The 27482-nt window shown below is 39.2% G+C and overlaps 1 protein-coding gene across 4 annotated transcripts in view; it reads right to left on the bottom strand.

Annotated features, from left to right (window-relative positions):
• Positions 1-234: 234 nt before the first annotated feature.
• The window catches only part of Mapk10 (mitogen-activated protein kinase 10), a 258111-nt gene continuing 230863 nt past the window's right edge, over positions 235-27482 (bottom strand). For 3 of the 4 annotated variants that reach the window (XM_051198162.1, XM_051198161.1, XM_051198163.1), the window contains 3 exons: positions 15082-15145; positions 13058-13135; positions 235-1160 (listed from right to left, as the gene is read on the bottom strand). In XM_051198162.1, coding sequence (XP_051054119.1) covers positions 1018-1160; positions 13058-13135; positions 15082-15145 — 285 coding nt within the window. In that variant the 3' untranslated portion in view covers positions 235-1017. Of the gene's footprint in view, positions 1166-13057; positions 13136-15081; positions 15146-27482 lie in introns of all 4 variants that reach the window. The other variant, XM_051198164.1, reaches the window with a different exon arrangement.

Below are 27482 nucleotides of genomic sequence, written 5' to 3'. Positions count from 1 at the left end.
TAAAAAGACAAATGATGTCCAATCTTTAAAACATGGTTGTTGATGTCTTCCAATACCTAGGCAGCAATTCCTCTTTGTCCACAGTCTACACAGCAGTATTACAGAGCACAGTGTAGACCCTTGACTTTGCCTCACATAGTCCTCCTAAAGGCCTAGCTATTTAATGCCTGAAAGCTATTGCTCCCTCCCTCCCCCAACACTGTGTGTAAATATCACATATGTCCTTTCTACAAATTGGTATACAGGTGCCATTTAATCAGTTCAGATTCGGAAGCTACATCTTCAAGGGTCTGAGAGTTCACTCCCCCATATCCCCCCTTTTACATATTTTCATATAAGACATACAGCTTAATCAATTAACAAACTAAACAGCTTATATACTGGCAATATGTTACAGATGGATTTATGTCAGAGTAATAGATCAGATGAAATGGACCATGTGGTACCCAGTGCGTGGTGTCTTGGTAGAGCCCTGAGGACCCTGACAGGAACATCTCTAAGTAGTGCTGTGTGAATACAGACACATGCGGGTCTGTATCTACATCCATCTGACTAGGCCCAAAGGAGCAGGTAGATGCAAGATAGAGACACACACATGCTGGATGGGGTCACTGCACACCTTGTCATGCCGTTTGTAGGGCAGTTATAGGTTGCTGGTTTTGCAGCCACTTAAATTACACTTTAGGGAAAGGCTTCTCTAATTGTGTCTGATTTGTTTTGTGTAGTAAGCACTGTTGGAAGGAGACCAAAGCAAGAGCAACTAGAAGTTAAGTACACATTTCAGCTTTAGCTGTGGTAGAGAACTTTGGAGAAGCAGGCAGAAAGATTTATCTGAATTTTAGGTTGGATCTCTCTCTTGCTGTTTTCTTGACATTGCGTGTGTGCATTTGTGCATGTGTGAGAGTGTCTTTGTGTGTGCATGTGTGTTGTGCAAACTGTGTGTGTGCGTGTGCATGTGTCCTGTGTTCTATCGCGTCATCTCCTAAAGAACGCTGGGTTTCGCAGGCAGGCGGCTAGTCACCTGCAACAACCCAACGGTCCTGCCGAGGTTTCCAGGCTGCTGTCAGTGTCGGATGCAAGGGTCTGGTCCGTGGACATGGAGGAGATGTCGTTGACAGACGAGGACGGAGGGAGGCTCTCACTGCTGTTCACTGCTGCACCTGTGCTGAGAAAATGAAGACCAACATGACTAAACCTGGAACCAGACCCATGTGAGCACCATCAGAGGGCAGGGGTGAGTGTCCACAAGAGGATATATCTTCTCTATTATGCAAACCTCCACAGAACTGACACAGGAAACTGAAGTTGATGGTGAAAATCAAGGGGAAACAATGCAGAATCACATGTCACATGTATTCAAGGGCTAATGGTCATCAAATGTCACTCCAAATTAGAAATTGCCACACTGCCCCACCCCTAAGTTCCATGGTGTTGTAGGGTAACTGAGCTTGCATGAAGTCAAGGCATTTGCATCCTTAATTAGTACGATGGAGATAGTATAGTCATTCAGGGACAGAAAGCTACTGATTTATGGAGAAGAGAGATGAATAAAATCCTTAATGTAGAGGTCTGATCCAGATGTCTTTAAAGAAGGAGCAAAACAAACACAAGTTCTGGTCTTAGCCCAGAAACCGGCAAAGGCAAAGCCCAGTGACCTGAATTTTTTATGACTACAGCTCTAGGAAAATGAAAGTGTATAAAACATGGAGTATTAATTAATCATTAAATATAATACCGAAACTCAAATCCATGGAGAAAAGCCAGACTTATTAGGTAAGTTAATGAAGAGAAACAGGGAAACTAAGCCAGTGTACCCCTTTAAGAGTTCCCTTCCACAGACTTGCTGGCTTAGGATTTGCAAGCATTGGCTTATTAATCTGAAACCGTCTACAAGACTCTGAAACTCTGAGAAGGCACTTTGAGCAAAGGCATGCTGTGATGCTCTAGATTCAAGAGCAACAAAGGAAAGATGAGCCAAAAGCCCCAGGAAGCAAAATTAAATCACAGCAACCCATAAACACCAGATCTCCCTCTACTCCCCATCTCTATGAAATTCTCTATGCCTAAGTGATGTGTTAACAAAGTGTAAGCTTTGTAGAAGATGATGCTATTTAAAATACCCACCGTTTAATCAACAAACAAAAATGGAGACTTCCAACTACAACTACCTCATTTGAGAAACAATAGGATGAAAGGTCTATTTGATGAGAAAATGTAACTAAAATGAAGGACAGATGAATTATCAGGCAGACTCAACATTAAAAGAGAAAACAAAACAAAACTGAAGAGGGGGTTGCATTCAAAGTGTGTGCTCCAACAGCAGACACTGTGAGAAAAACGTGGTAACAATGTACAAGTTACTAGGGGGGGATTTCAAACATTCACACCAGGACACTTTCATACATCTGCATAGATTTACAGTTTCATTTAACTATAAAATGCTTACCTAAACTATGAGGAATACATTAACACACACACACACACACACACACACAGAGAGAGAGAGAGAGAGAGAGAGAGAGAGAGAGAGAGAGAGAGAGAACCCAGTGTGCACCAATGCCCAAGTTAATGGCAGGAATGGTTAAACTTCTCTTGTATCCCCCTCTTGTTCTTCACTAGTAAATTTCCAGCTCTCTGGTCATCCTTGCTGTATTCCTCTGTACCTTGATAGTTTCATATACAGAAACTCTGGGGGTACTTTTCATGCCTTTTAAATTCTTTTAAAAGTGCTAATGCTCCTAATTGTAAACGTTGCCTGTTTCCTGTAAATAATTACCACCATCATCAAAATGGTGTATAAAGTAAATTTACCTGGCTTTAGTTTGTTTCAATATTGCTTAATTACAAGCCTCGTTGAAAAGGTGCAGAGGTAGGCTAGCTGCTCACACTGATAACAGACAGCCCTGGGCTCCACAGTGGAGTTGTATGTACACCCTGCACTAGAATTCCTTTAGCCCAACATCTTTCATGTTCCTGCAGAAGTGCTGATCTCTAACAACCCAGTGCTATTGTGCTGTTCTCAGGGTCATCTTCAAGGTAGGGGTAAAAAGCAGCACACAATACTCTGATCAGTGCGGAATCAACTTTCCAATGCTGTCCATTTATGTCCAAGATGATGCACTTATCAGTTATTTGACTTTCAAATCAAGGGACCACAGTTTATATTTAGATTGTTTTTAACTGTAGAGTTGAAAAACATTTACATCTCCCACAATCATTTTATTGAGCTATAACTCATGTATCAGATAAGTTTTCAGTCTGATTTGTGCAATTCAATGTTCTTATTCAACTTCGTACCACTTTCATCAATCCAGAGGAAGTCTTAGACTCAATTTCTCGACCATTCATAAAAATGTGTGTGCACACAAATGCACACCTGTGTGTGAAAATATGTGTGAATATGTGTTTACATATGTTTGTGTGTACACAAGAAGGCCACAGAACAACTTTTGGGTGTCATGCCTCAGGCACTGTCCACCTTTTGATTGTTGAGATAGGGTCTCTCATTGACCTGGAGCTCACTAAGTAGGCCTGTGTGGAAGGCCAGCCAGCCCTAGAGAGTTTCCTTTCTCTACCTCTCCTGTACTGGTTCACAAGCACATGTCCCAGTGTCCAGCTTTCCTTCAGGGGGTTAGGAGATTGAATTGAGCTCCTCACAGACTGCACTGTCTCTGCAGGCCACTAGTGGCTTTTTGCCCCCCATGGTTTTGTGTATTCGGGATATTTCATACACATGTAAATATATAATGTGAATGTTACAGGCTTTTGCCAGGGATTGCTTAAAGCATAATATTGTCTTCAGGAGGGAAGTTTAAATGGCACGTCAGCATGTGTTCCTTTATGGTTGAGTAATGGCCATCCCACTACACATCATTTTTTGATTACTTCCTGGTAGATGAGCATTTGCTAAATACCGAGTTATGAATAATGCTGTCACAATGCTGTCATGAACATTCACTCAGACACTTGGCATGACTATGTTTTCATACTGAGCAACTCTCTGGAAGTTCTATTTAATTGATTCGGTTTGAAGAAGCTTTGAACTGTTTCTGTAAGTGAGCATGCCAGTTTATACAGTTTATACAGGCAGCTTTAAAGAATTACAGTGCCCTCACACCTTCAAGAACACTTATCAGTTTTCTGGATTACAGACACCAAGTATGTGTAAATTGAATGCCACTGTGGGCAATTTGCATTGCTCAGTGGCTAAGCTTTTTAAGGATCTTTTCAGGTGCTTGGTGGTCATTTGTATACCTTCTTTGGAGAAAAATCTGTTTGCATGCTTTGATCAGTTAAAATTTACCTCATTTTCTTCTTGTTGAGCCATAACAGTGCTTCACCGTTGGGGAACAAGTCCTTTTTAGATGTGTAATTTACAAATGGCATTCACTTATTATGGATTGCCTTCTTCTTGAAATTTTTTACAGACATCATATTTACTCTTTCTGTTCTTGAGCTTCTGTTGTCAGTTCTAAAAGATGCTCCCTAACTTAAGACTGTGAAAAATTTACTCCCATAATTTCATTTAAGACTTTTACATTTTAGTTCTTACACTTGGTTTCTGTGACTCTCTTAGAGCTCATTTATGCACATGTCCCTGCTTGTTTCTGCACTATTTGTTGAGAAAGTTAATTTTTTTTCCTACAAAATTGTCCTGGCACCCTTGTGAAATATTAATTCACATTTAATAGTGGTGATATACTACTATACTATCAGCTCTGTGCCGTTGGTCTGTTGTTCGGCTGTCATGTAAATGATACCACAAGGCTCTAGGGATTAGAAGATGATTCTCTAAACTGCAGCTCTCTACAGGAATTATGATGGTAGTGAGGCAATCAAGCATGTAGTATCTTACCAAGCAGGGACTCTGGTTAGCTTGGGCTATATCACAACCTTTACTGAACAATATATCCAGCAACTTGCTAGCCACCTTGTATCTGCTACCCCATTCTGATGAACGGGAGACAGAAATAGGCTAGCAGTTTAGGGTAGAGGACCCCAAACATGAACAGCTTTTTTCCCCTTGGCTAGTAGCCCAAATGACCTTGTCTGAGGCCAAAGATGACAAATGTTTGAGGAAAAATGTCTTGGATTCTGTCTGTGTCAAATGCCAAACGAAAAGCTTGTTTTCTTCTTACGTCTTTTACCCTAAGCAATGACCTCTTTCTGGGGGTCATAACTGGAACTGAAGGGAGCTACACTGACCAGTTCATTCCTCTGCCATGTCCCCACCCAGTAAAACTTTGGACTGAATAAATTATTCTTGCTTCTTTGCAACCCATGTGCACCTTTATTCCACTTGAATAAGATACCAAGAACCTGGAAACACCTGGATCAGATCCCAACCCCTGGTGACCTGGACAGACTCTAGTTACCACTAATAGTGGAATGAAAATGGCCTGACCCCAAAGCCCTGAACTCTGGCTCCAAGAAAAAGACTTATCTCCTAGTGTTGATTAACTGTGGTTCACAGCTGAATCTCCCTATATGTATTTCTGTGCTTATTTAGGATTTTCTATGAGTAGCAACACTGTTGTATGATAAGCAGAGAGAGACTAAGAATTTCTCCTCAGTTTTGGCCAAAAGTTCAAATAAACCCACATATGTGATGCATGTTATATATGAATTATATATATATACACATATATACAAATATATATACATATATATACATACATATATACATATATAATTTATATATATATATATATATATATATGGATATATATCTTATATGTACCTTAGTGGAGGTTGGTTTTAGACCCATTTCAATGCCTTATACATAAAGGGTTCAGTAGCAGTAGCAGACTATGATGTCAACTTCGTTGTCAACTTGGCTGGATTTGGAATCCTGGAAACACACCCCTTGGCTGTCTTTAAAGGTGTTTCTCAACAGGTTTAATTGTGACTTTCACAAATGTGGGTGGCACCATCACATGTCCTGGGGTTCTAGACTAAATCCAAGGGGGAAAATAGAGGAAGCTAACTGAGCACTGGCCTTCATCTATCTCTCTGTGTTTCTGAGTATGAGTGCACTGCCAGCTGCCTCACCCTCCCACCAGCCTTCCCCGCCTGGCTGCCTGCTGTGATGGACTGTGTCCCCTCACACCATGATCCAGACAAGCCCCACCTTATTAATGTGCCTTTGTCAGGTGTTTTGCTTCACCAAGGAGAAAAGTAGCAAATACTGTCTTTTGTAGTGTGGCTTTCTGATTAGTATACAAATCAGAAAAAAAAAATTGTGAAATTTCCAATTTTATTCTCTCAGGATTATTTAGGCTGTAATATAAAATATAGGAATAGTTTCATTTGAATTTTAAGATAACTTTTTAAATTTCTGAAAAAAAAAACTGATTTTTAACTGCTTGTTCAATAAACCACCCTGGGGGAACAGCAGCACTTTACCAGTCCAAGAAAATGGAGAACAGTGGGGAGCCTTTCATTTATTTAGGTCTCCTTTAGCTCTTTCAGCATTAACAGTGTTCAGAGTACAATGTGCTCATTTATTGAAATTATTGCTAGATGGTTTTCTTCATGGTGATGGTTTAAATTGACTTGTCTGTTCATTGCTAGTGTACAGAAATGCATTTAATTTCTTCAAATAAAAAGTCTCAATACTAGTGGACTAGACATTAAGCAGGTTAGATGATGATGATATTATAATGATGTGGGTAACCAGTGGTACCTGGTGTAGGATATTTGTGGGTTCTTAAAACCAACTATTAGCATCCCTTGGTATCTGCCTTTATTTATATCACCTTGGTTTCTTCAAATAGTTAAAGTGAGAATAAGTAGGCCATATTTATAGATGTAACTAATCACCTTTCTTAGAGATGCATGTTGAACATTAATGATCCCATTCCTCTTAGATGTATGACTTTGCCTGTGTGTAATCTCCTCTATTGAGCTACAATAAATGTCTCCTGTCTTGACAGCAGACACTCTGGCTTTGAGACAACCCTTTCTAGTCTGTTTACAAGTAGGCAATAAATGAACCTTTTAAAGTATAAAACCAAACTCAAACAAAAGGAATAAGAACAAGGACCTTGGCTTAAGTTAATTAAGTTTATGACACTCTCTTAAACAGAATTGAACTTTATCAAATCTGTTTACTGTGTCCATCTATCTGGCACATCCTAGCACATGATATACACCCCCCATCTACACTATTCAGGAGGACTCAATAGAGAGAATTTTTAAACTGTCATCAATACAGTATTATAATTTTTCAATAAAATGGATAGTGTCACAAATGAGGCTTATTAGCTTCTTGCAACTTCAACTGAAGAAACTAGATTTCACGGAATGAAATAATTCATGGAATTTTATTTTATTTTATTTTACTTTGGCCAGGAGTTATCTAACCAAACTATTCGTTGGCGACTGTTTGTAAAATGGGAATTATTTTCTTGATAACACCTTCACAATCACAAATGGAAACATAAATAAAAAGAGTGAGGAGAAAAAATAGAGGGAAAATAATTATTGACGGAGCAGGGACTCCAGTAGCTGCAAGGTCTCGAGCATCAGGTTATTTGAGCTCGAATAGTTTTGTTTTGTTTTCTTAATCAATCAATCTTTGTAGTCTGTACCACTGGCTGGTGGGGGAAGGGAGGCTATGCTCCCAGGATGGAGAAGACTGAGCACTTGAGAATCTAGGACTGAACACCCAGAACACCTGGGAAGCTTCGTCGTCCTCTGCCTGTTCTGACAAAGCATCCTTCCTTCTTAGGGAGTCAGTTACCTGCCTGGGGCAGCTCACTTCTCAGAAGGAGCAGGGATGCCAGTGCACACAACCTCCCGCATATATCATAGTGCTAACCTTCTGTAACACCTACTTTCAGAGCAAAATTGATGCCTGCTCCTGCTTTCCCCTGGAAGACATTACAAATCAACTCAGGAAGCAAGTGGTGGTGCTACTGAAAACAGATAACTCTGAGGTAAAATCAGAGCAGAAGGATACATTTAAGAATTCATCTGAAGTTTAGATGAGTTTTTATTGATATATAATGGTTTTGTCAGTAAATTTCAGACCTATAAATCATTCTGAGTGCCCATTTACCTTCCTATCTACATTTTAAAATCATTACTATATGATAGGTTTTGATATTAGAACCACTTTGTTCCTCAAGAAGTGCATTAACTTATTCCTTACGTAAGATTCCTAGATTTTTGATAAACAAATAGCGAGAGAACCTATGTGATAAAGTATCCATCCTGGCTTTTTACAAAACAAAATGTTATGCAAACATTCCTGATGAAAGATAATTACCATGAAACTGTCAGAGGTGGCTTCTACAAAGCACTTTAGTCATTGCCTTTCTTAGTTTGCAGCACACACACACATACATATATTCCCGTATGTGCAGGTATACACATGCACACATAAAGTACACACATGCAGTGGCACACAGGTAAAAAGTGAATAGTTTGCTCTCCAGGGATCAATCAGTATGATTTATGGTTTCTGGCAGCTTCCATGTTGCAAATCTTCCCTTGTTAGTTTCAAGTGGACAATCTGAGACCAATAAATTCTCATTAGAGAAGAGATGTACCCGGTACATAAGTTGGCAGAGCCAGGTCCAGCTGCCATCCAGTTTCTACATGACACATACAAATAGAGCATACATAAATGTGCCATGTAAGATAATCTACTGTTATTTGAGCTATAGATTGGGTAAGTTTGCTAACTATAGTTTAGAGAACATGTAAAATTTGGCAAATTTTCATTGCTACAGGTAGTTGGAATGGTTAAAAAAGGGTCTTAGCTCTCTCACCAGGTTAACTTAACTGGCGTTCTTTATAAATAACTATTCACATACTATGCTAATCGGGCCTACAAAAAGGTTTTATGGACGTACATTTTCCAAAACGAATGAACCAAACTATCATCGTAAAAACAAGACAGCCCAGCTGGGCAGTGGTGGGGCACACCTTTAATCCTAGCACTTGGGAGGCAGAGGCAGGCAGATCTCTGTGAACTCAAGACCAACATGGTCTATGAGAGCTAATTCCAAGACAGCCTCCAAAGCCACAGAGAAACTCTGTCTCAAAAAACCAAAAACTAAAACAAAACAAAAACAAACACACAAACAAAAAAATAGAGCCTTATCTGAAAAATGGACAAAAATGCCCTAGCAAGAGAATACATTAGTAACTTGGCTCACCCATGTTCATGGACATTAACAGGGCAGATAAATATGTATAATTGTGGTGTAAGAACATACTTAATTGCATACTATATTGACCATGCAATCCTGTCTTGAATTCTGTCTTTGAAGTGTATATGTGTGTGGAGATAGAAAGAAAGAAGAGAGAGATAGAGGGAGAGAGAGAGAGAGAGTAATTACTGAGACAGAGAGTATTTAGATCCTATATGATGCACAAAGATGAATGTGTACAGTTGACTCAATAAGTAGCAGATAATAAGAAAAGTGTCGTATGTCTGCAATACAAGAACTAGTAGGAAATGCAGAAAGATCTTATTTTTGGAAAACATGGAAACTCTTTTGGACAAGGAGGTGTGGAAAGGAAATAATCTGAAGTGAAGATGACTAAAATGACTAAAATGGGCCTGTGTCTGCCCAGCCTGAGATGTGAGGTTGTCCTTTGTTACCTATTGCCACTTTACCCTTCTAATGACTGTGCGGAAACATGTTATGGTGATTATAACTGCACATGAGCCCCTCTACCTCACAAGGGAACACCTGAAGCCTTTGAGATTCTGCCTGTGAGGCCCTTCTGAAGCAGCAGTCAGAGCATGTGTCTAAAAAGATAGACCTGCAATGGTAACCTTCATTGTGAACTTGACTGGAAAGACACACCTCTGGGCATATATGTGAGGACATTTCCAGGGCAGGAACTGAGTGGTAAAGACCCAGCTGAGTGTGTGTGGTGCCATTCCATAATAAAATATAAAATGAAAAATACTGAGGGCAGTAGCACCCCCTTTCTCTGCTCCCTCACCAGCCATGATGTGAACAATGCTACCACTGTGACCACAACCTCATAAACTTGCTTCTGTGAAACTGTGGGTAATACAAACCCTTCTTCCCTCCCTTGTAAGGTGTTTTCAGTCACAATGACTGGCTGCCGTGGTGGCTGTGGTTGCAAATTAGTTACTCAAAGAGGAGTAGTAATATGATAATTAATGAAGCCTACATCCTAGAGAAAACTAGGACAATTTGCTAGGCGTGGAAACGTGTAATTTAGAAGTAAAACATCCAATTTTGTTCTCTCTAAAATCATCATTCCCAGCTTCCACTCTTGAAACCATGAGGTTGAATGCAATCACAGTTGAAAATAAGCAATCATATTTTATCAAACTCTTTATACCTAGGACATAAGTCTCAAGAAAAAGTGGGTACAACATTAACACATGTAAGGGGATATTTCAGGTAGTCCTCAGCAGTATTGGTAGGAAAACTCATATAGGTACAAAAGTATGTTAGACTCTGCAGCTAACAAGCTAGAGATTTTGAACATTGGCTTTATTCAGAGCCATTTTAGCAGATAATTACACTGCTGTCATACTCAGCTTACAGAGTTTAACACTGAAAATGAATGTGAGAAGAAATTCTGGCTGGAGGGATGAACTGTTGACCTGTAGGTTAGCCTGTTGGTCCAGAGAACAAGGAGGATTTACATTTTGTTGAGTATCATCTGCCCTTGACCAGATCATGTCATATTATTCCATTGGCATTTTAAATTCAGTTTTATAACAACATTATGCTTCAACAGCTAGGAAATAGGAACAACCTAAATGTCCTTCTATGGAAGAACATTATGGGTCATAAAAATGTGGTACATATATAGTATGGGGTGCTATTCAACTATAAAGAAAAACGAACTTTGCAGGTAAATTGTGGAACTTGAAAAGATGATCTTGAGTGAGGTAACAGACTCATGCTCTCATCAGTCTCTTAGCTCCAAATCTTCAGATGGGAGTAACTGGAACAACTAAAGAAAGTAGGAAGGTAGGAAGGAACCACTAAGGGAAGGGGTTGGGGGCAGTAGAGAGATGATTTGTACAAGTGATCTCATAGGGAAATGGGGACAGGGAGAGCTCTAATTATGGAGAGGGGAAGGGAATAAACGCATAAGGAGGTAAAGAGTAAAATAACAGTAAGGAAGTCTGAAAACATAAAGAATCATAATAGTAACTATTTACTGAAAACCCCTTAATACACCTAAGTAATATACATACAATAATTTAAATGAAATTTTTCATCTGACAATGTTCCTTCTAAGAGCCTAAGACCAGCAGACCAAAAAAAAAAAAAAAAAAAAAAAAAAAAAAAAAGCCAAAACCACAATACCAGAAGACTTTTTTTTTTAATTGATGGTCAGGTGGTCAGGGCTGTTCAAGAGACTCTCCCCTAACATTCCAGACTACTGCTATTGCCCTTGGCTTCCCCAGACATGGATGCCAGCTCCCTATTGCTGAAGACACCATGTAGTTCACACATGTGCCCAGAGACCCCTGAGCTAGAACTGAATGCACCATCTGAGGACTAGTTTTCATGGTACCATGTGAGCTTCCAAAGGAGGAAGCCACCAATAATCTTACCCAGCTATGATGCTAATGAACCATAACAACGATCTTCATGACAATGGTAACACTAAGATTGAAGAAGTGCACACAGCTCTATAATTTGACTTAAGCCACACCCAACAAGAAGAAAATCATACCCAAACATACTGAAATCCTAGCCAATTCTCCAGGGCTAGTAAGGTCATGGATCTTGGAAGAGAACCTACAACTTCCTCCTTACTAATTGAACATAATCCCTAACTACACTCAAAATATTTGTCCTTATATTAACAGGTAAGTGTAGTCCTCATCCCTCAAGGAAACTTTTCTTCCCAAGAGACATAGACCATTACAAAAAAAAAAAAAAAAAAAAAAAAAAAAAAACCACAACCAGTCAAAATGCAAACTTGTAGATCCTAGTCTCAATATACACATCTACAAAATAATTTCCACATTGCAAAACATTGCAAAAGAGGGAATTCCAGTCTATAAGAGAAACTGTGTCATGGCAATGTTAGAAGTGACAGCCATGAGGTCTCACCAACATGAGTTACTGAAGAAGGACAATACTAATATACATGCCATAGTAGATAGGCAAAAGCCCAGGAGGCCTCAACTACTGTAATTTAAGAAAAGCAGGTTGAGTGAGAGAAATATGCCATGAGATAGGGTTCTAGCAGAGGGTTTTTTTTTAATTAGGGAAAGAGATCATAAAAAGGGGGAGACTGACCTCTGAGGATAGGAGCAGCAGGAGAGAGGAAAGGGAGAGAGAAAGGAAAGAGAGAAGGGGCTTCAGACAGAGGGAGAGAAGGAGAGAAGTATGGGAGGTGGGCAGGGACCTTAAAAAGAAATATAGTGAATGTACACAGATGATGCTCTTAATGGCTGCAGCAGAGGGTGTATCCTGTCAAAACCCCAAGGACAGACCAGTACAGATGCCAACTCTACTAACATCAACTCTACACAAAGAACCTAGGCAACTAAGAAATGCTGAGTGAGAAGAATGGTCTTCCTCAGGGAAGAGCACACCAATTGGATAGCCAATACATGTTGGTGAGCCCAACATGTATATAAAAGTTACATTATATAGGCTGAGCTGTTTGTATTTGGGAATGTATATGTATACACCACACACAAATACACACACCCACACATTCATGCATGCATATATACATATAAGCATGGTACAACAATTAGTGAAATAAGAGACTGAATTTGAAAAAAAGCGGGAAGGGATAAATAAGAGACTTGGAGGGAGGAAAGGGAAGGGAGAAATATTGTACTTAATATAATCTCAAAAATAAAAGTATTGTTTAGAAAAACAACATTGTGCTTGCTTATTAGAATCAAAACTACCAGAATGAATGCATGGTTTCAAAAGAAAAACATGGATGCAACATAGGGAAATGGTCATAGGATATTTGTTCCCAGGCCCTGTAAGCAATTTTATTCATGACCATGCCCCTCAAAGGTTGGGAAAATATACAAGTACTGTCATCTCAGTTATTCACAGAGAGTGAGTACCTGAAGGAGAGGGCTGTCCTTTTACTACGCCATTTTTAGTCTTTTCTTCTGAGTTCATTACTTCCTTGTAGATGAGTTCTGTAAGAAAAAATTGTCTATGTTATTATAACAGAAAAGCAAAGACTTTTCTTAATTTACAAATAGAGGCACTAGCTAATGACAAACAGCATTTCTGTGGCACTAAATAGATTATTAAATCACTGAGGATTTTCAGTCTTCCATTTCTGAATTTCCTTGTACTGAGCACAAAGAAGGTCCTTGATACAGCAATTAAGTAAGTGACTATCCAGAAATAAATAAATTACTGTTTTCTGAACTGATCGTGATGAACTCCTGCATACAAGGACTTACATAACCTCACTGGCTTATTCACTTGTTCCTTGGTTGGCTTTTGCACATTGGGGTTCATACTCAGGGCTATATGTGTGCTAGAAAATTACCTTTCCTGGACTGTGTGACTCTTCACTTTTGTATGTTTGTTTCCTTTCACAGTTACTGCTTCCATGCAAATCCTATGAACTTTACATTATAATCAATCCTTACAACTTCTGTCTCTAATACCATCTTTCTTCTAGGCTTCTATCTTGGACTTGTAAACCCAAGCACAACAGAAGCCTAAGAATTAAAAAATCATTTTGTTAGTTCTCAGACTAGCAACCAGTTTTTTTTTTTTTCCTTGTTGCTGTGGATCTGCCTGGAGATGTCTAGTTCTTTGTGTTGCCAGATTAAAATCATTCAGTCCTGTTCATTCTTTCTTGCAATGGCTTATACATCACCATCTTCCAGAGATACTTCTCCCTCCAGTTCAGCATGAGTCCCAATAACACCTTTGTGTTTCACTTAGGCCAAAGCAACCCTCTGCACCCACCATCTGCCATCAGGTTTCCCTGATCTCACCTTCATGGGCTCATGTTTCTGTGTTCACCAACACCATCCTTTGACCAGTGCCATCTCTTTATAACACTCTGCGTTTATTTCCAACATTGGTTTCTCTTTGAATCCCCCATTTGGCCATTTCCTTTTCCCAACTTGTATGACACATTCTTTAAAACTTGATCAATTTTTCCTTCCCTTTTTGTTCCTGCTCATTTTAGTTTGACTATATGACACCATCTGCATGTGGACTCCTCAAATCCGTTCCTCTCTATAGTTGACTATATTCGTTTAACAATGCTTTGTAGGTTTAACCCCTTTTTCTCCTTTGTTTCTTCATCAGTATAGATTTGAAGCTACAGGATGCATTTGGAGAAGTTTTGCTGAAAAAGCTGGAGGGATGAGCTCACTGATTTGTTTTTATTTTGAACAATAAGCCTCTAGGTTCACATATATTCTACTCAAACTCGCAAATCTAGAAAATTTTGTAAATCAATATATCTATTAACTATATTTAGTTTTTAATATATAAACTTGTTTTTAGAATGTGTTGTGTGTATTTGGGGGAGGGGAGACATAGTTGGGGAATAGCTTGTAGAAGCCAGTTCTCTCCTTCCATGTGTGGGCCCAGGGAATAAATGAGGATTTTCAGGGTTAGCATTCTCTCCACTGATCCATCACTCCAATTTTCAAACTTAATTTTAATTTTATATACAAACATGGGAGCTTAATTGTTAAGTATTAAAAAGAAGCTTGACCCCATGACAAACACTTTGGCAATCAATACTATTTTGCAAAGGTGTCCATAATTAAATTCTTTTTAGTCTTAAGCAAATATAGCTTTTCTATTAACATAAAAGACAGATAAACTTTAGGAAATTATGAAATAATTACTTTCTCATTTGTGTTTCCTTCATTTATTACATGCAGCACTTGAGACTAAACTCAGACTTCGTATATACTGAGCAAACACTGTTTGAACCACAACACCAGCCCGATAACAAGCCACTGAAACTTCACTTTTTAGTGAAGTGTTGTACAGGAGGAATCTGCAGATACTTTCTTTGTATAGACTATATGGCACAACAGGACAGTTTTTTATAGCCTGATTCCAAGAAATCAAAGTGTACATAAGAACACAGCACAGTCACCTTTCCACTCTTCAATGGTGTGCTCCCTTTCATCCAGCTGTTTGTCATATATCTGAGGAGGAGGCTGCGGGGAAAAACACACACATTTTTTTAATGACAACCAATCCAAACATGACTGTACTCTCATAATTTGTGAAAATGTCTTGCCACTCATTGATTTTGGTTGTGGGGAATTATAGTAGATCAACAGTTAAACTTCCCCCCAAGATCTTGTGGAAAATTGACTTACATATTGCTCACTAATAAAACAGTAGAACTCATACCTGGAAATCTCACTTCCCTGTGCCTTCATCTCTAATCCCCACAGAAGGACAAGGCACTGGATTGCACATTTGGTTGCAAAAATCCAGAATCAATGTTCTCCGCTTATACATCCTCTATCAAAACTCTCCCAGATCACAGACCTTTTTCCATTTTCAAGCTACTCAGGAAAACATAAGTTTCCAGTTCAAAGAAAGATGTGGCTTAAATTAACCTTTATTTTTCTTGAGACATTATAACATGCTTTAGACTTAGCATAGTACCCTTTGTTGAAATGGTTCTACTCACTCCCCTCCAGACAGAAGCACTTTCTAGTTTACTAGGAAGGGGGTCACCTAGAAGCCCTGAGTGGCCCCTGGGTTGTACTCTCTGAAGAGACTTCATGTAGCCACCATTCTTCCTGACAAGCATGACAGGAAGTTTCCACAGTCACACACTCCTAGGATGCCAGTTTTCATATAAAGTGTCTGACCTCTTGTTCCTAATATGTGGACTTGGGGAAATCTGCCATATTGAATAGAAAACTCCAACCTGAGTGACATGATATAGAAAGGCAAACAAATCCCGGAAGAGCACAGCATTGTACAGTGAAGGAAGGCCGGCAAGAGGAGACAGATTAGCCAGCACCAAGCACTACAGCAGGAATTACAGCATTTCTGTTACCGTTGAGACGAGGGCGCCTAGAACCCATTCTTGTCCTGAACTCAAAAAGCAATTGTCTTTGGAGAAACTAAAAGCTCCTCTCTGACTCTGTAACACATATTAGAACATGTGGATTAAAAAAAACAAAAAAGGTGTCCGTCCTTACAAGGAAGACATTCGTTAAGATTTTCTCACATTCTTGCTTCTGCACAAGATTCATTGGCCCAGAAGCCACAACCAGCGACATGTGGCCGTTTTCATTCAGCCACAGCCAGCAGAGCAGTGCTGCCCAGTGGTCAGCACACTGACAAGGAAGCCAAAGGAGGCCTTGGCTCCACCCCAGAACCCTAGGGAGAACACCTTAACCCGACTGCAAAGAGAATTGGCAGCTGCAATGAGACCTGACTGAGAAAGGACCTCCTTCAAACTATAAAGGACTTACAAAGGAACACATTGATTACCTGAAGCACAGATCTAATTGGTCTTAATAATGAAGACCGGGAGTCAGATATCAGGGTAAATGTTGAAAGAGAAGTAAAGGAGTCAGCCACTAGAGAGATTTCCTACCTCTACTGAATCCTCAGACAGAAGGGGTTGAGCTCTATCTCTGCCCACCTTACATTCCTCTCTCTACCCAGCCATATCACTCCTGTCTCCACCTTCCTAGTGCTGGGATCAAAGGTGTGTGCCACCACTGCCTGGCCTCTATGGTTAAATAGTGGCTAGCTTCACCCTTTCATTGTTAATCAAGCTTTATTTGTTAGATCACAAGCAAAATATCACCACAATTTCCTGAAAAAGGGGGGGGGGGAGTAAAATTGGAGCTATTTTGAATATTCATGAGACTGCTCTATAGTAAGCTAAGCAAAGCAGAGTCTGGGTTTGAAGAGGTATTTTGCCACATGTCAGACTGTCTGCTGTACCTCTCCCTGGGCATGCAAGACAGCACACGCAAATCTTTGGAGCCCTCCAGGACTCTGTGCTTCCCTGGCTCTTCGGTCCTCTCATAAAAGACTAGGCTCAGGATGCTGTTGTGACTGGCTTCCCTCAGAGAAGATTTTTCCATTCAGGTTTCAAAATTGAACATGACTTAAGAGTCTAGCGCCTGCCAAAGCTCATAAATGTCATGCTCCGCAACAAATCTATTCTTGGAGCTTCAGCATGCAGATGTGACTGGTGTCCGAAGCACTAAGCACACAGACTCCAACCACAAACTACAAAGAGAAAGTGCTAAGTCGAGGATCTTTGCTTTCAACAAACCAAGAGGGATGCTTTAAGCACCTTTGTGTTTATGGTTTCCGTTCTAACATATAAGTCATCTGTTTAAAGAAGAGTAAGTTTGGGGTTTTGTTTTGATTTGAGATTTTCCTGAGGAGAGGGGGCAAATGTCACCTACAATGGAAGGGTGAATTTGCACAAACGTCTACCTAAGTGAATTCTAGAGTTATAGGCAGTAGAGTCATACCAGGCACAGACACACACTTGTGCTTAGGAAGCAGTCATTAGCATGTGATGCTGCCTTCACTTGCAAAGGGAATGTTTGTGAGTTACTCTCTTTTTCAACCTTGTAAGTGGGAAGGATTTTCCTTTGGTAGATAAAATTCTACATAGAAAAGAAACAAGGAACAAGGAAAACCCCACCTCAAATGGTGACCTGTGGAGAATCAGACTTTCATCATGAGTTAGTAAAATTATCATCCATATATTAACCTAATAAATTAATTTATTCAACAAAAATATTAGGTTGTGATGGTTAGTGTTAACTGTTAACTTGACAGGATCTAGAATCACCTGGGGTGATGGGCATCTTTGCACGCCTGTAGGGAATTATCTTGAAGATAAAGACACATTTTAATTGTGTGTAGGACCATCCCATGGGCAGGGGGTTCTGGTCAGTGGCAAGTGATGAAAAAAAGCTGAATATTGGTATGTATCCATTAATCCCTGTTGGACATAACACAAGCTTCTTCAGGCTCCTTGCCCCTTGACTGCACTCCATAATGGGCTGTACCCTTGAACTAGAAGCCAGAATAAAGGTTTAAGTGGCTTCTGTCAGAATATTTGTTGATATTTTATCATTTCAACAAGACAAAAAACTAAGACCCTACTGAACATGTACCAGAGTTTTCCAGTCTTCAAAACCACTATGTACAAAAAGACCTTATTAAATTTGAGACAGTGCCTAAAATATTAGAAAATATATTGAAATATCTTCAATACCAATATTGATACTGCATATGACTGAAAGAAAAAGGGATGGAGAAAACACACGGGTCTTATTTACACTCTTTCAATTATCTTTCAGAGGTTGGGAAATGAAGATCATCAGTCTCGTTCTAGTTAGGGTTAAGCTCCTTTATTTCCTGAGAAGTCATAATGATCTAGGGTGCTTGTACACACTTTAATGATCCTCAGAATCAAAAAACTACAGTGAATTTTCAAATATATAGCTTGAAGTCACATGACTGTTGATGGAGGTTTCTTGTCCCACCAGGTCCCACTGTCTCTTCAGCCCCAAATAAGCACACTGATGCTATATTAATCATAAACTGTTGGCTGATGACTAGGACTTCTTATGGGCTAGCTCTGTCTTAATTATTAACCCATTTCTATAAATCTGTGTATTTCCACATGGGCTTGGATTACCTTAGAGTGCCTGGACCAGTTACTCCTTTTTTGGCTACATGGCATCCTCACAGTCTCTCTCTCTCTCTACCTATCTTTCCCAGAATTCTCCTCATCTTCTAGTCCTTACTATCTTCCTGCCTCTATTGGCCAAACAGTGTTTTAGTCTTCAACCAATAAGAGAAATATATACAGAAGGACATACCCTATAACATGACTAATTAATAATAAAAATTTTATTAAAGTCCAAAGGTAAAGAATTTTCAAGACACAATTGAATTTACTCTAAAATAAATTAAAATTTTAAAGAGCAGAGGCACATAGCCAATGTGGTGACCACATTTCCCACTTTGCCCAAAAGAATACCACTTCATGCTCACCGTCTTTTTAGTAACCAGTAGACTTTAATGAGTTGGAAGATAAATTGGGATGTGGGTAGATACTGTGTTCGAAATCTTAGCTATATAACTGCATGACAAATTAAGGATAGAGTAAGGACTTTGCATTTCAATGTTTTTCCTGTAACTTAGGTTTAATCTATTACAGTTCTAAGATTTGCTTCTCCAAGATGACATGTCAGCATTTTCTTCCAATTTTTCAACTTTTTGGAATATAAACTCAGAATTGGGGAAGTGACTAAATCAGAGGTTCCAAGCAATGACTGCTCTTCTAAAGGGCTCAAGTTCAGTTTCCAGGAGTATATCAGGTGGCTCAATGTCACCTGTTACTCTTTCTCTAGGGTATCTAACATTTCCACTGGCCCTCATGGACACCCACAAGCAATGCATCCCCCCACACACACGCAAAAAAGAGAGAGAGAAAGAGAGAGGTACACATACATCTTATAAATAAAAATAAACCTTTTTTTAAAGAGGACATAAGACCTATCTCTTGGAAGAAATAGTGTCAATGACACAGCAAGGGTTGAGGAGAACAGTTGTTATTCTGTGATGGGCTTGCTGGTGGAATCACTTTTTACTAAAAAGAACTCTTGAACCACTATCTTCCCATTCTCTATTTGATCACAAGGTAAAATTTTCTCTTTTTTCTCACTTAATTGTATACCATATATTTAAGTAAAACCTCTCTATTGAGCTTTATGTGTCAATTCTTAATCTTCTAATAATCCTAATCTTCTAAATAAATACTGGTTTGGGTAGTTTTATGTACGTTATGGAAGGCAGTTTGGTGAGCGTCTAGTGCCACCTTGAGTCACCTTGCAAATGAAAATACAGAAACACAAAGAGAAGTCATTATTTTCATGACCAGAGAAGTAATTAGAACAAAGCTATGGATAAACTTGAAAGTTTCCCACAGGAAAAGGCAAAGTGAATGAATCCTTATGCATTCCTGAAATATTAAATTGGGTAAATTGGGTAATTTAACACTGACAAAATATTTTAATTAAAGACAAGTTTTAGCCTGTGACTCTAATTTCTATTCCAATGTTCACATGTGTAACTATATCTGGAAACTATCACACAACAAGTCAACACTTAGATTCCTAAATGTCTTCTTTTAAAATATCTTGGACTTCAATACTTCTACACCAACACTTAAAGCAGATGAGAAACAGAAACAAGAAACCTAGGCTGAACAAAGTTGTTCCTTTTATTAATTTTGGGAGCTTTGAAGTTGACATTTTGACATTTTCTCCTATGACAGTCATGTTCTGACCTATACAACAACCATCTAGATGTGGGTGTTTGCTTTCAACCTCTTATCCTAGTCAAGCTTCTCCATCTTTCTCTTTACTGAAGCCTTTCAAATCATGCCAATAAAAGATTTATAGCACCATGATTTGGTATGTGCATTCTATATTAAGTCAAGAGGTGACTCAAAGTAAATGACATCCTACTAAATTGAAATGTGTTTTGCTTTCCTCTTACTAAGTTTGGCAGTTTGATTATTGCCAAAAATGCATGTCTTGTTGAAAATTTTTAACCAAGAAGGGTATTTTAAGTACAAAATTGAATAGATTACCAAATACACTTAAGAAAATATCCAATTTTAAATGTAATCTCTTCATAGAGGATTAATACTTTAAGAATAGATGAAATTTGTGATGAACATTTTAAACTTCTCTTCATAGGTACAGTAAGTCCCATGTAGCACTAAGTCATATGTGCTTCCTTTCATGTTTTCAGCTCCTACTCTGGCTAATATCACAGTTTAGAATATTCTTCCTATAAAACCAATCTTCAAATGCTGAAATAAATCACTAATTCTTCAAAATCATAGACAATGAGCACATGGCTCAAAAAAAAAAAACCCACACACATGAAAAATAGAAGTTTTAAAGTTTTAATAGCAAAATTAAAAAAAAATCCAATAATCTTGTTAGCTGATCCCCACAGGAACAGAGCCATATGAACTGTCTGACAAAGAATTCAAAATGATTATTTTAATAGAATCTAAAAAGCAAAACACACACAAATAATTAAATTAAGAACATGAATAAAATAAAAACTAAAAATTTAACAGGAAGGTTTAAATTATATGCCAAAGTTAAATATAAGTAATAAAGCTGAGAGGAAAAATTATTAAAAGTTAGTATGTGACAGGGACCATCATGGCAGACTTGATCAAGTAGCAGAATTTGTGAACACAAAGACAAGTAGATTGAAATTATACAGCTTGAGAAAGGGGAGAAAACAAATGGAAAGAAATGAAGAAACTTTATGGGATTCATAGAGTAGCTTCCAAACAGTTAATTGTTGTACCATATAAGTTTAAGAAAAGAAAACAGTGGTATAAAACATTTATTTAAAAATTAATCACAATAAAACTGTCCAAATTTCAGGAGAAGATATGAATATCCAGTTATTATGGGAAAATTAAAGGTCTTGAATTATATTTATTCCAGACAAGATTAAAGATACATAGATATATTCTAATGTGCAAAGATATTCTAATGAGACGATTGAAATTCAAAGACAGATAGATGATCTTACACCTGCTAAGGGGAAAATATCAGTGAATAACAAAAAAGGAGTCTCAGTAGAAACCTGACAGACCAAGATAAAAGTGGAACAATACAAAGTACAGAAAGAAAGGAAGAAAGAACAAAGAAGGTTATATCTAAAAATGTGTTTATACACATATAAGTATGCAATAGCAATTAATGAAATAAGAAGCCACGAATTTAAAAGAGAACAAGAAAGGATATGTAGAAAGTTTGGAGGGAGGAATGGAAAGAGAAAAGTTGTAATTATATTATAATCTCAAAAATAAAAATAAATATGAAAGAAAGGAAGGAAGCGAAGGAAGGAAGGAGGGAAGGAAGGAAGGAAGGCCTACCAATCAATACACTATTCCTGGCAAACTGTCCTTAAGAAATAAAGAAGGATCAAAATAGTTTAGACAAATAAAATGTTTTGAGTCCACCACTATCCTAAATGTTTTACAAGAAGGGAAATGTTCTTTAAGCTGGAAAAGAATGTGTTAATCAGTAACATCTAAGCATGTTGTCAAAGCATAAAATATCTCATAGGGAAAAGTTGGAGACAGCGTTGTGACTACAGTCAACAACAATGAATTGTATTTTGTGAGGTCTGAAAGAAACCGCAAGCTCTCTTACCACACAAAATGATGTGAGGATATGAGGTGAATTGTATCAGTTCTGTTAACATCCCATAATAAATACATATTCCACTATACATGGTAGACGTGCAAAACTTCTGTCAAAGTTTCAAATAGGCCAGAGCCTCTAGGTTGGGAGTAATGAAGCATACATCTGCCATCCAATCCTTGGCTTACACTGTGTTTCTAGAGCAAGTCCTGAGAAGGACTTAGGTCCTTGCCTCAGTGTTCTTGGGGCATCACAGAATGGAAGAGGATTTCTATGGAGCTCTAATGGCTAGGGATATCTCTTGTAAGCACGTGTCCATTCCAATGGAAGACTGGGCCATAAGGGAATGAACAATAGACAAGAAATGACAACCCCAGGGTCAGTCTTCTTTAGAGACATTGTTTGATTTGGTTGAATTTATGTTGGGAAGAATGCTGAAGAACTAGGGTATCCTGTGACTCAGATATGAAGGAGCTGGGAGGGCAGCTCCAAGTGACTCCTGGCAGCTGCTGGACCATGGCTTGAGGTGGGTAGGCTGACAAAAGGAGGAGACTCTGCGTGGACAGACAAACTCACATGAATATTCAAGTTGCTAATCTTGAAAGCACAGTCACAGCCCCAAGGAACTGATTTAGATGTCTGGAACTCAGGGCAGCTGTACAAGGCAATATATTAAAAAAAGGCCAAGTGGAAGAAATGTTCTCAGGGGATGAAAATCATAGGGCTGGAAGGAAAGAGCTGCACACATGCTCTAAGGGAGTGTAAACCCCAGAGTATGGAGAGTGGGTGGTAACCATGGATACCAAGGATGTCAACCTCTATTGGGCAAAGGACACATATGCTAAGCACCAATTCTCCTTGGTCTTGCCACATGGAAGCCCCTAGCACTTACAGGCAGTTTCAAAGCCTGAGGAGTGAAACGGGATTTATCATGAACAAGGACTACCTTCAGTAGAAGCATGAGTACAAAGATGGATGGCACATTCAGGCTAAGGGCAGAAATACAACTGTTTGAAGTCAGTATTGACTTTGTTCTTTGAAATGAGAACAGATGGAGTATGTTAATGTATTAAATAATGTTCTGAAGAAGCTGGTGGGGAACACACAGAAGATACCCAAATCCAGAAGCAAACATCACAGTCAGAGTGTTGTCCTGGTTTTTGTCTGGGCTTTCTATAACTGAGTTTCTCCTCAACATCTTCATCATCCTGGTAGTTTCCAAGAAGCTGATTCCCTCACGGTGCTTCATTAGCTTTCCTGCCAACCTTCTTATCCAGGCGTTCATGTGAAACATGAAGATCAAACACCCTCTCAGTCATCAGAGGTGGCAGCATTTTAACCCACGCCTATTTGAATATAAATTTCCATGACATGTGTGGTTTTAATGATATGGCTCCTCACTGTTAAACTTGTTAAAATAAAAATGTTTTAGGTAAAGACTTATTAGGCAAATAAATCAACTCAGATGCTACGGGGAAATGTTAATACTATCTTCAGCTGGATTTGAGGGCCTCCAAATGCCCAAATGAACAGATTCCAGTTCATTGTCTACTTCAAGCCAGGACCAGGATAGTCATTATACTGTGCTATTGCCACTTTATGGCTGTAGAAAAGAGGACACAGCAAGGGAGGAATACTCTAGTTTCGGAATTGCCATCAAATCGTTCTGAGGCAAGCTCTCTCAGTCAGGGCTGTGCATTCGGACCACCTGGGAGCATGGAAAATGTCAATGTGCAGGCCCCAGGCTACAGGTTCGTCTGCAGTTGCAGAACAAAGGTTGTACAGCTACAACTCATAACAATCTTCTCATACATTACACAGTAACAAAACCAAGTACTGTCTTTCACCTAGGAGTCCTTCAGGTATATGGATACTAAGGAAAACACAAGGCAGCCTTCAGTGGGCTACATGTCTTGGTAGACTGAAATGATTATTGTGCATTTGAAAGAACAGGAGAATCAGTGAGCGTAAGATCTGTATCTGGTAGCCAAGGGCAGCCTTGCAGCAGAGAGATCAAGGGGGACTTCCAAGTCACTCAATCACAGAGCCCTGGAAGGGACAAAGGAGAAATGGAACAAATGTGGGATTCAGACCACCATGGTGATGGGGCATGAATGGTGTTTTTGTGCAAGCCACTTGGTTTGCAATGAAATAATTCCATATCTTGCTTTACTAAAGAAAACTAATTCTAAAATCCATATATGAGTGAGTACATACTGTGTTCCTCTTTTTGTGACTGGGTTACCTCATTCAGGATGGTTTCTTCAAGTGCCATCCACTTGCCTGCGAATTTCAAGATACCATTATTTTTTTCTGCAGAGTAGTATTCCATTGTGTAGATGTGCCACATCTTCATTAACCATTCTTCAATTGAGGGGCATCTAGGTTGCTTCCAGGTTCTTGCTATTACAAATAGTGCTGCTATGAACATAGTTGAACAGATGTCTTTGTTGCATTGATGTGAATCCTTTGGGTATATGCCTAAGAGGGGGATTGCCGGGTCCTGTGGTAAACTAATTCCCATTTTCCTGAGGAACCGCCATACTGATCTCCAAAGTGGCTGTATGAGTTTGCACTCCCACCAGCAGTGGAGGAGTGTTCCACTTTCTCCACATCCTCTCCAACAGATCAAATGATCACCAGCCTATAATTCACATCACCAGAGGAACTAGGATACAAGTTGTATTCTAAGAGATTCATATAAAGTCCCTCACAGAACTGGGAAGGGACAAGTCCCCCAGACCTCAGGTATAGTGGGGGAGGACAGCTAATGGAGAGAGAAGTAGGAGAAAATGAGAGGGAGGAGAGGAAGGCATGTGCGACCAGGAGGATTGAGCCTGGTTAGGAATGGAAAATAGGAAAGAGAGAGAGAGAGACAGAGACAGAGAGAGAGAACATAAAAGAGGGAGCCAATATTGGTTTGAAGATAAAGTTGAACACAAAGAAAGGTCGAGGGAACTACAAGACTGCTCCCAACTAACAATCTCAGCTTCCGTGGAAAGGCTATCATAAATGCCCTTCCCGGAGAGTGAGATCAACAACTAACTTCTCCATGGAGTCCTCAACTAATGCCTGTTGAAAACAGGAGCAAACACCCATACATAAACACTGAGTCAAACTAGAACCCAGAAGCAGATGGAGAGGACAAGACCATGCGGTAGAAGTACATAGAGACAGCTTACCTGAACAAGGAGGAGCTAAGGGCCACTAGACTGATAGCTGGGAAGCCAACAGGGGTCTGACTCGGACCCCCCTGAATATGGGTCTCAGCCAGAAGGTCTGAGCAGTCTAAGAGACCTCAGACAGTGGAGCCAGGATGTATCCCTGGTGCACAAAAGGACTTTGCAAACATATCCCCCATGGAGGGATAACTGCCTTATTCTAGAGATAGGAGAGAAGCCCTAGTCCCTACTTCACAGGACCTGTCAGATCTACATGACCCCAACTGGATGGCATTCCCCTACATATTGTATTGTGGTGGGGGGTTGGGAGGGGAGGGTGTTTAGAGTGCATGGGAGAGGGTAGAGAGGGCAAAAGGGAGGGAAGGAGGGAGGGAGGGCTTGGGGGGAGGGAGGGAGGGAGGGAGAGGGAACTGGGATCGACATGTAAAATAATAATAATAATAATAAAAAAAAAACGCTTTGACTCCAAAATTTAAGTTGAAGAACAAGTTACTGGGGAAAAGTATTTCTATTTTTGTTTCCACAGAAAATGAAAAGATGTGGATTCCTTCCAGACTAATGTGGTTTGATCACACCAGACCGCCTGAAACAGAGTACAAGCTGATCCTACATTCCAAACAGCTGGACAAAACAGCCCTACAGACTACAGCTAGGATATCTGAATCTTCTTCGAATCCCCCAAGACAGCGCCCCTTACCAGCAGGAAGTAGTTTGGAAAGAACGACGCCCAAATTCCCAAATATTGTGTATATATGTTTGTTTTCATTTAATTGGACTTTGTTATATAAAATTAAATAAAAAATACTCTATATGCATAAAAAAAAAAGAAAAGAAAACTAATTCTAAGGCTCACTGCCAGGTATTTCAACAAACTTCGCTGAAAACTTCATGGTTAGGTGGACTGTGTCCCCTAAAGGGTTACATAAAGAAAGCAAGCAATCACTGTTAGCAGACATCACATCACTAAATGACAAGGGGACCCTTCAAAAGCCAGCAAGGCACATTTTAATTATTGTATGAACTGAGTGTAATTAAAAGACTTAATAATAAAATGATCTAGAAGTTTGGATGAAGTCAACTTCTTTTGTCCTACTTTTTATTCTGCAGGGTTTTTTTTTCTCTCAGATGTCAGTGTAATGATTTGAAAGAAAATGACCCCAAAGGGAGTAGCACTAATGGGAAGTGTGGCCTTGTTGGAGTAGGTGTGGCCTTATTGGAGAAAGTGTATCACTGTGGAGACAGGCTTTGAGTGTCATATATGCCAAGTATTTCAAACTGCTTCCCATTGCCTTCTGATCAAGATATAGGCAGCACCATGTCTGTCTGCACTCTGTCCCATTCCCAGCCACCATGCTGTCCACCATGATGATAATGAACCAAACCTCTGAAACTCTTAAGCCATCACTTCAATTAAACATTTTCCTTTATAAAAGTGGTCATGGTCATGGTGTCTCTTCATAACAATACAGACCCCAATTAAGACAGTAGGCTTAGAAATGTATTTGATTTTCTTATCAAAAAGTTTAGGCATGTCTTAGAAATGGAGATTGTCTTTACTGCCCCATTAAATTTTTTTCTGCTTCTTTACCTGAAAACATTCAATACTTGCACCACCAACCACACTTGCCCACATCATCCATCACTTATTCCACATATACTTATCAAACACCTGCTACATGTTAGTGGTCCCAGAATTTCACCTCCCTGGGCTTCAATAGAATGTAAAACTCCTGTAAGTTGTTACACGAAGTTCAGACCAATGGAATGAGTGTGTATGTTCTGAATTCTGCCTGTCTTCTCTACTTTAATCCTTCCATTATCCTCCACACTTCTGTTTGGAGATTAGTCTCTCCAGGGAGCCTCCTCTAATGCACATTGCTAAACTGAGTGTTTTTCCATGCAATTCCATTATGTTGTGTTTAAAATTTGAACTATTTATCACTCAACATGTACTCCTCGTGACTACGGTACAAATCAGAGGACAATGATTATCCCTTTGTTACTGGTGTGAGGCTCTGTACATCATGCAGAATAGATATTCAACAAGTAGGGATAATTACTGTGCTCAGAATGTATGCATACACACTTGGGAAAAAATACTGTCAATTAGCAAAAATTAG

This window comes from Phodopus roborovskii, unplaced genomic scaffold (assembly GCF_943737965.1).
Source record: "Phodopus roborovskii unplaced genomic scaffold, PHOROB, whole genome shotgun sequence".
In the NCBI taxonomy this organism is placed as follows: domain Eukaryota; kingdom Metazoa; phylum Chordata; class Mammalia; order Rodentia; family Cricetidae; genus Phodopus; species Phodopus roborovskii.
This window is presented reverse-complemented; position numbering and strand designations above follow the sequence as displayed.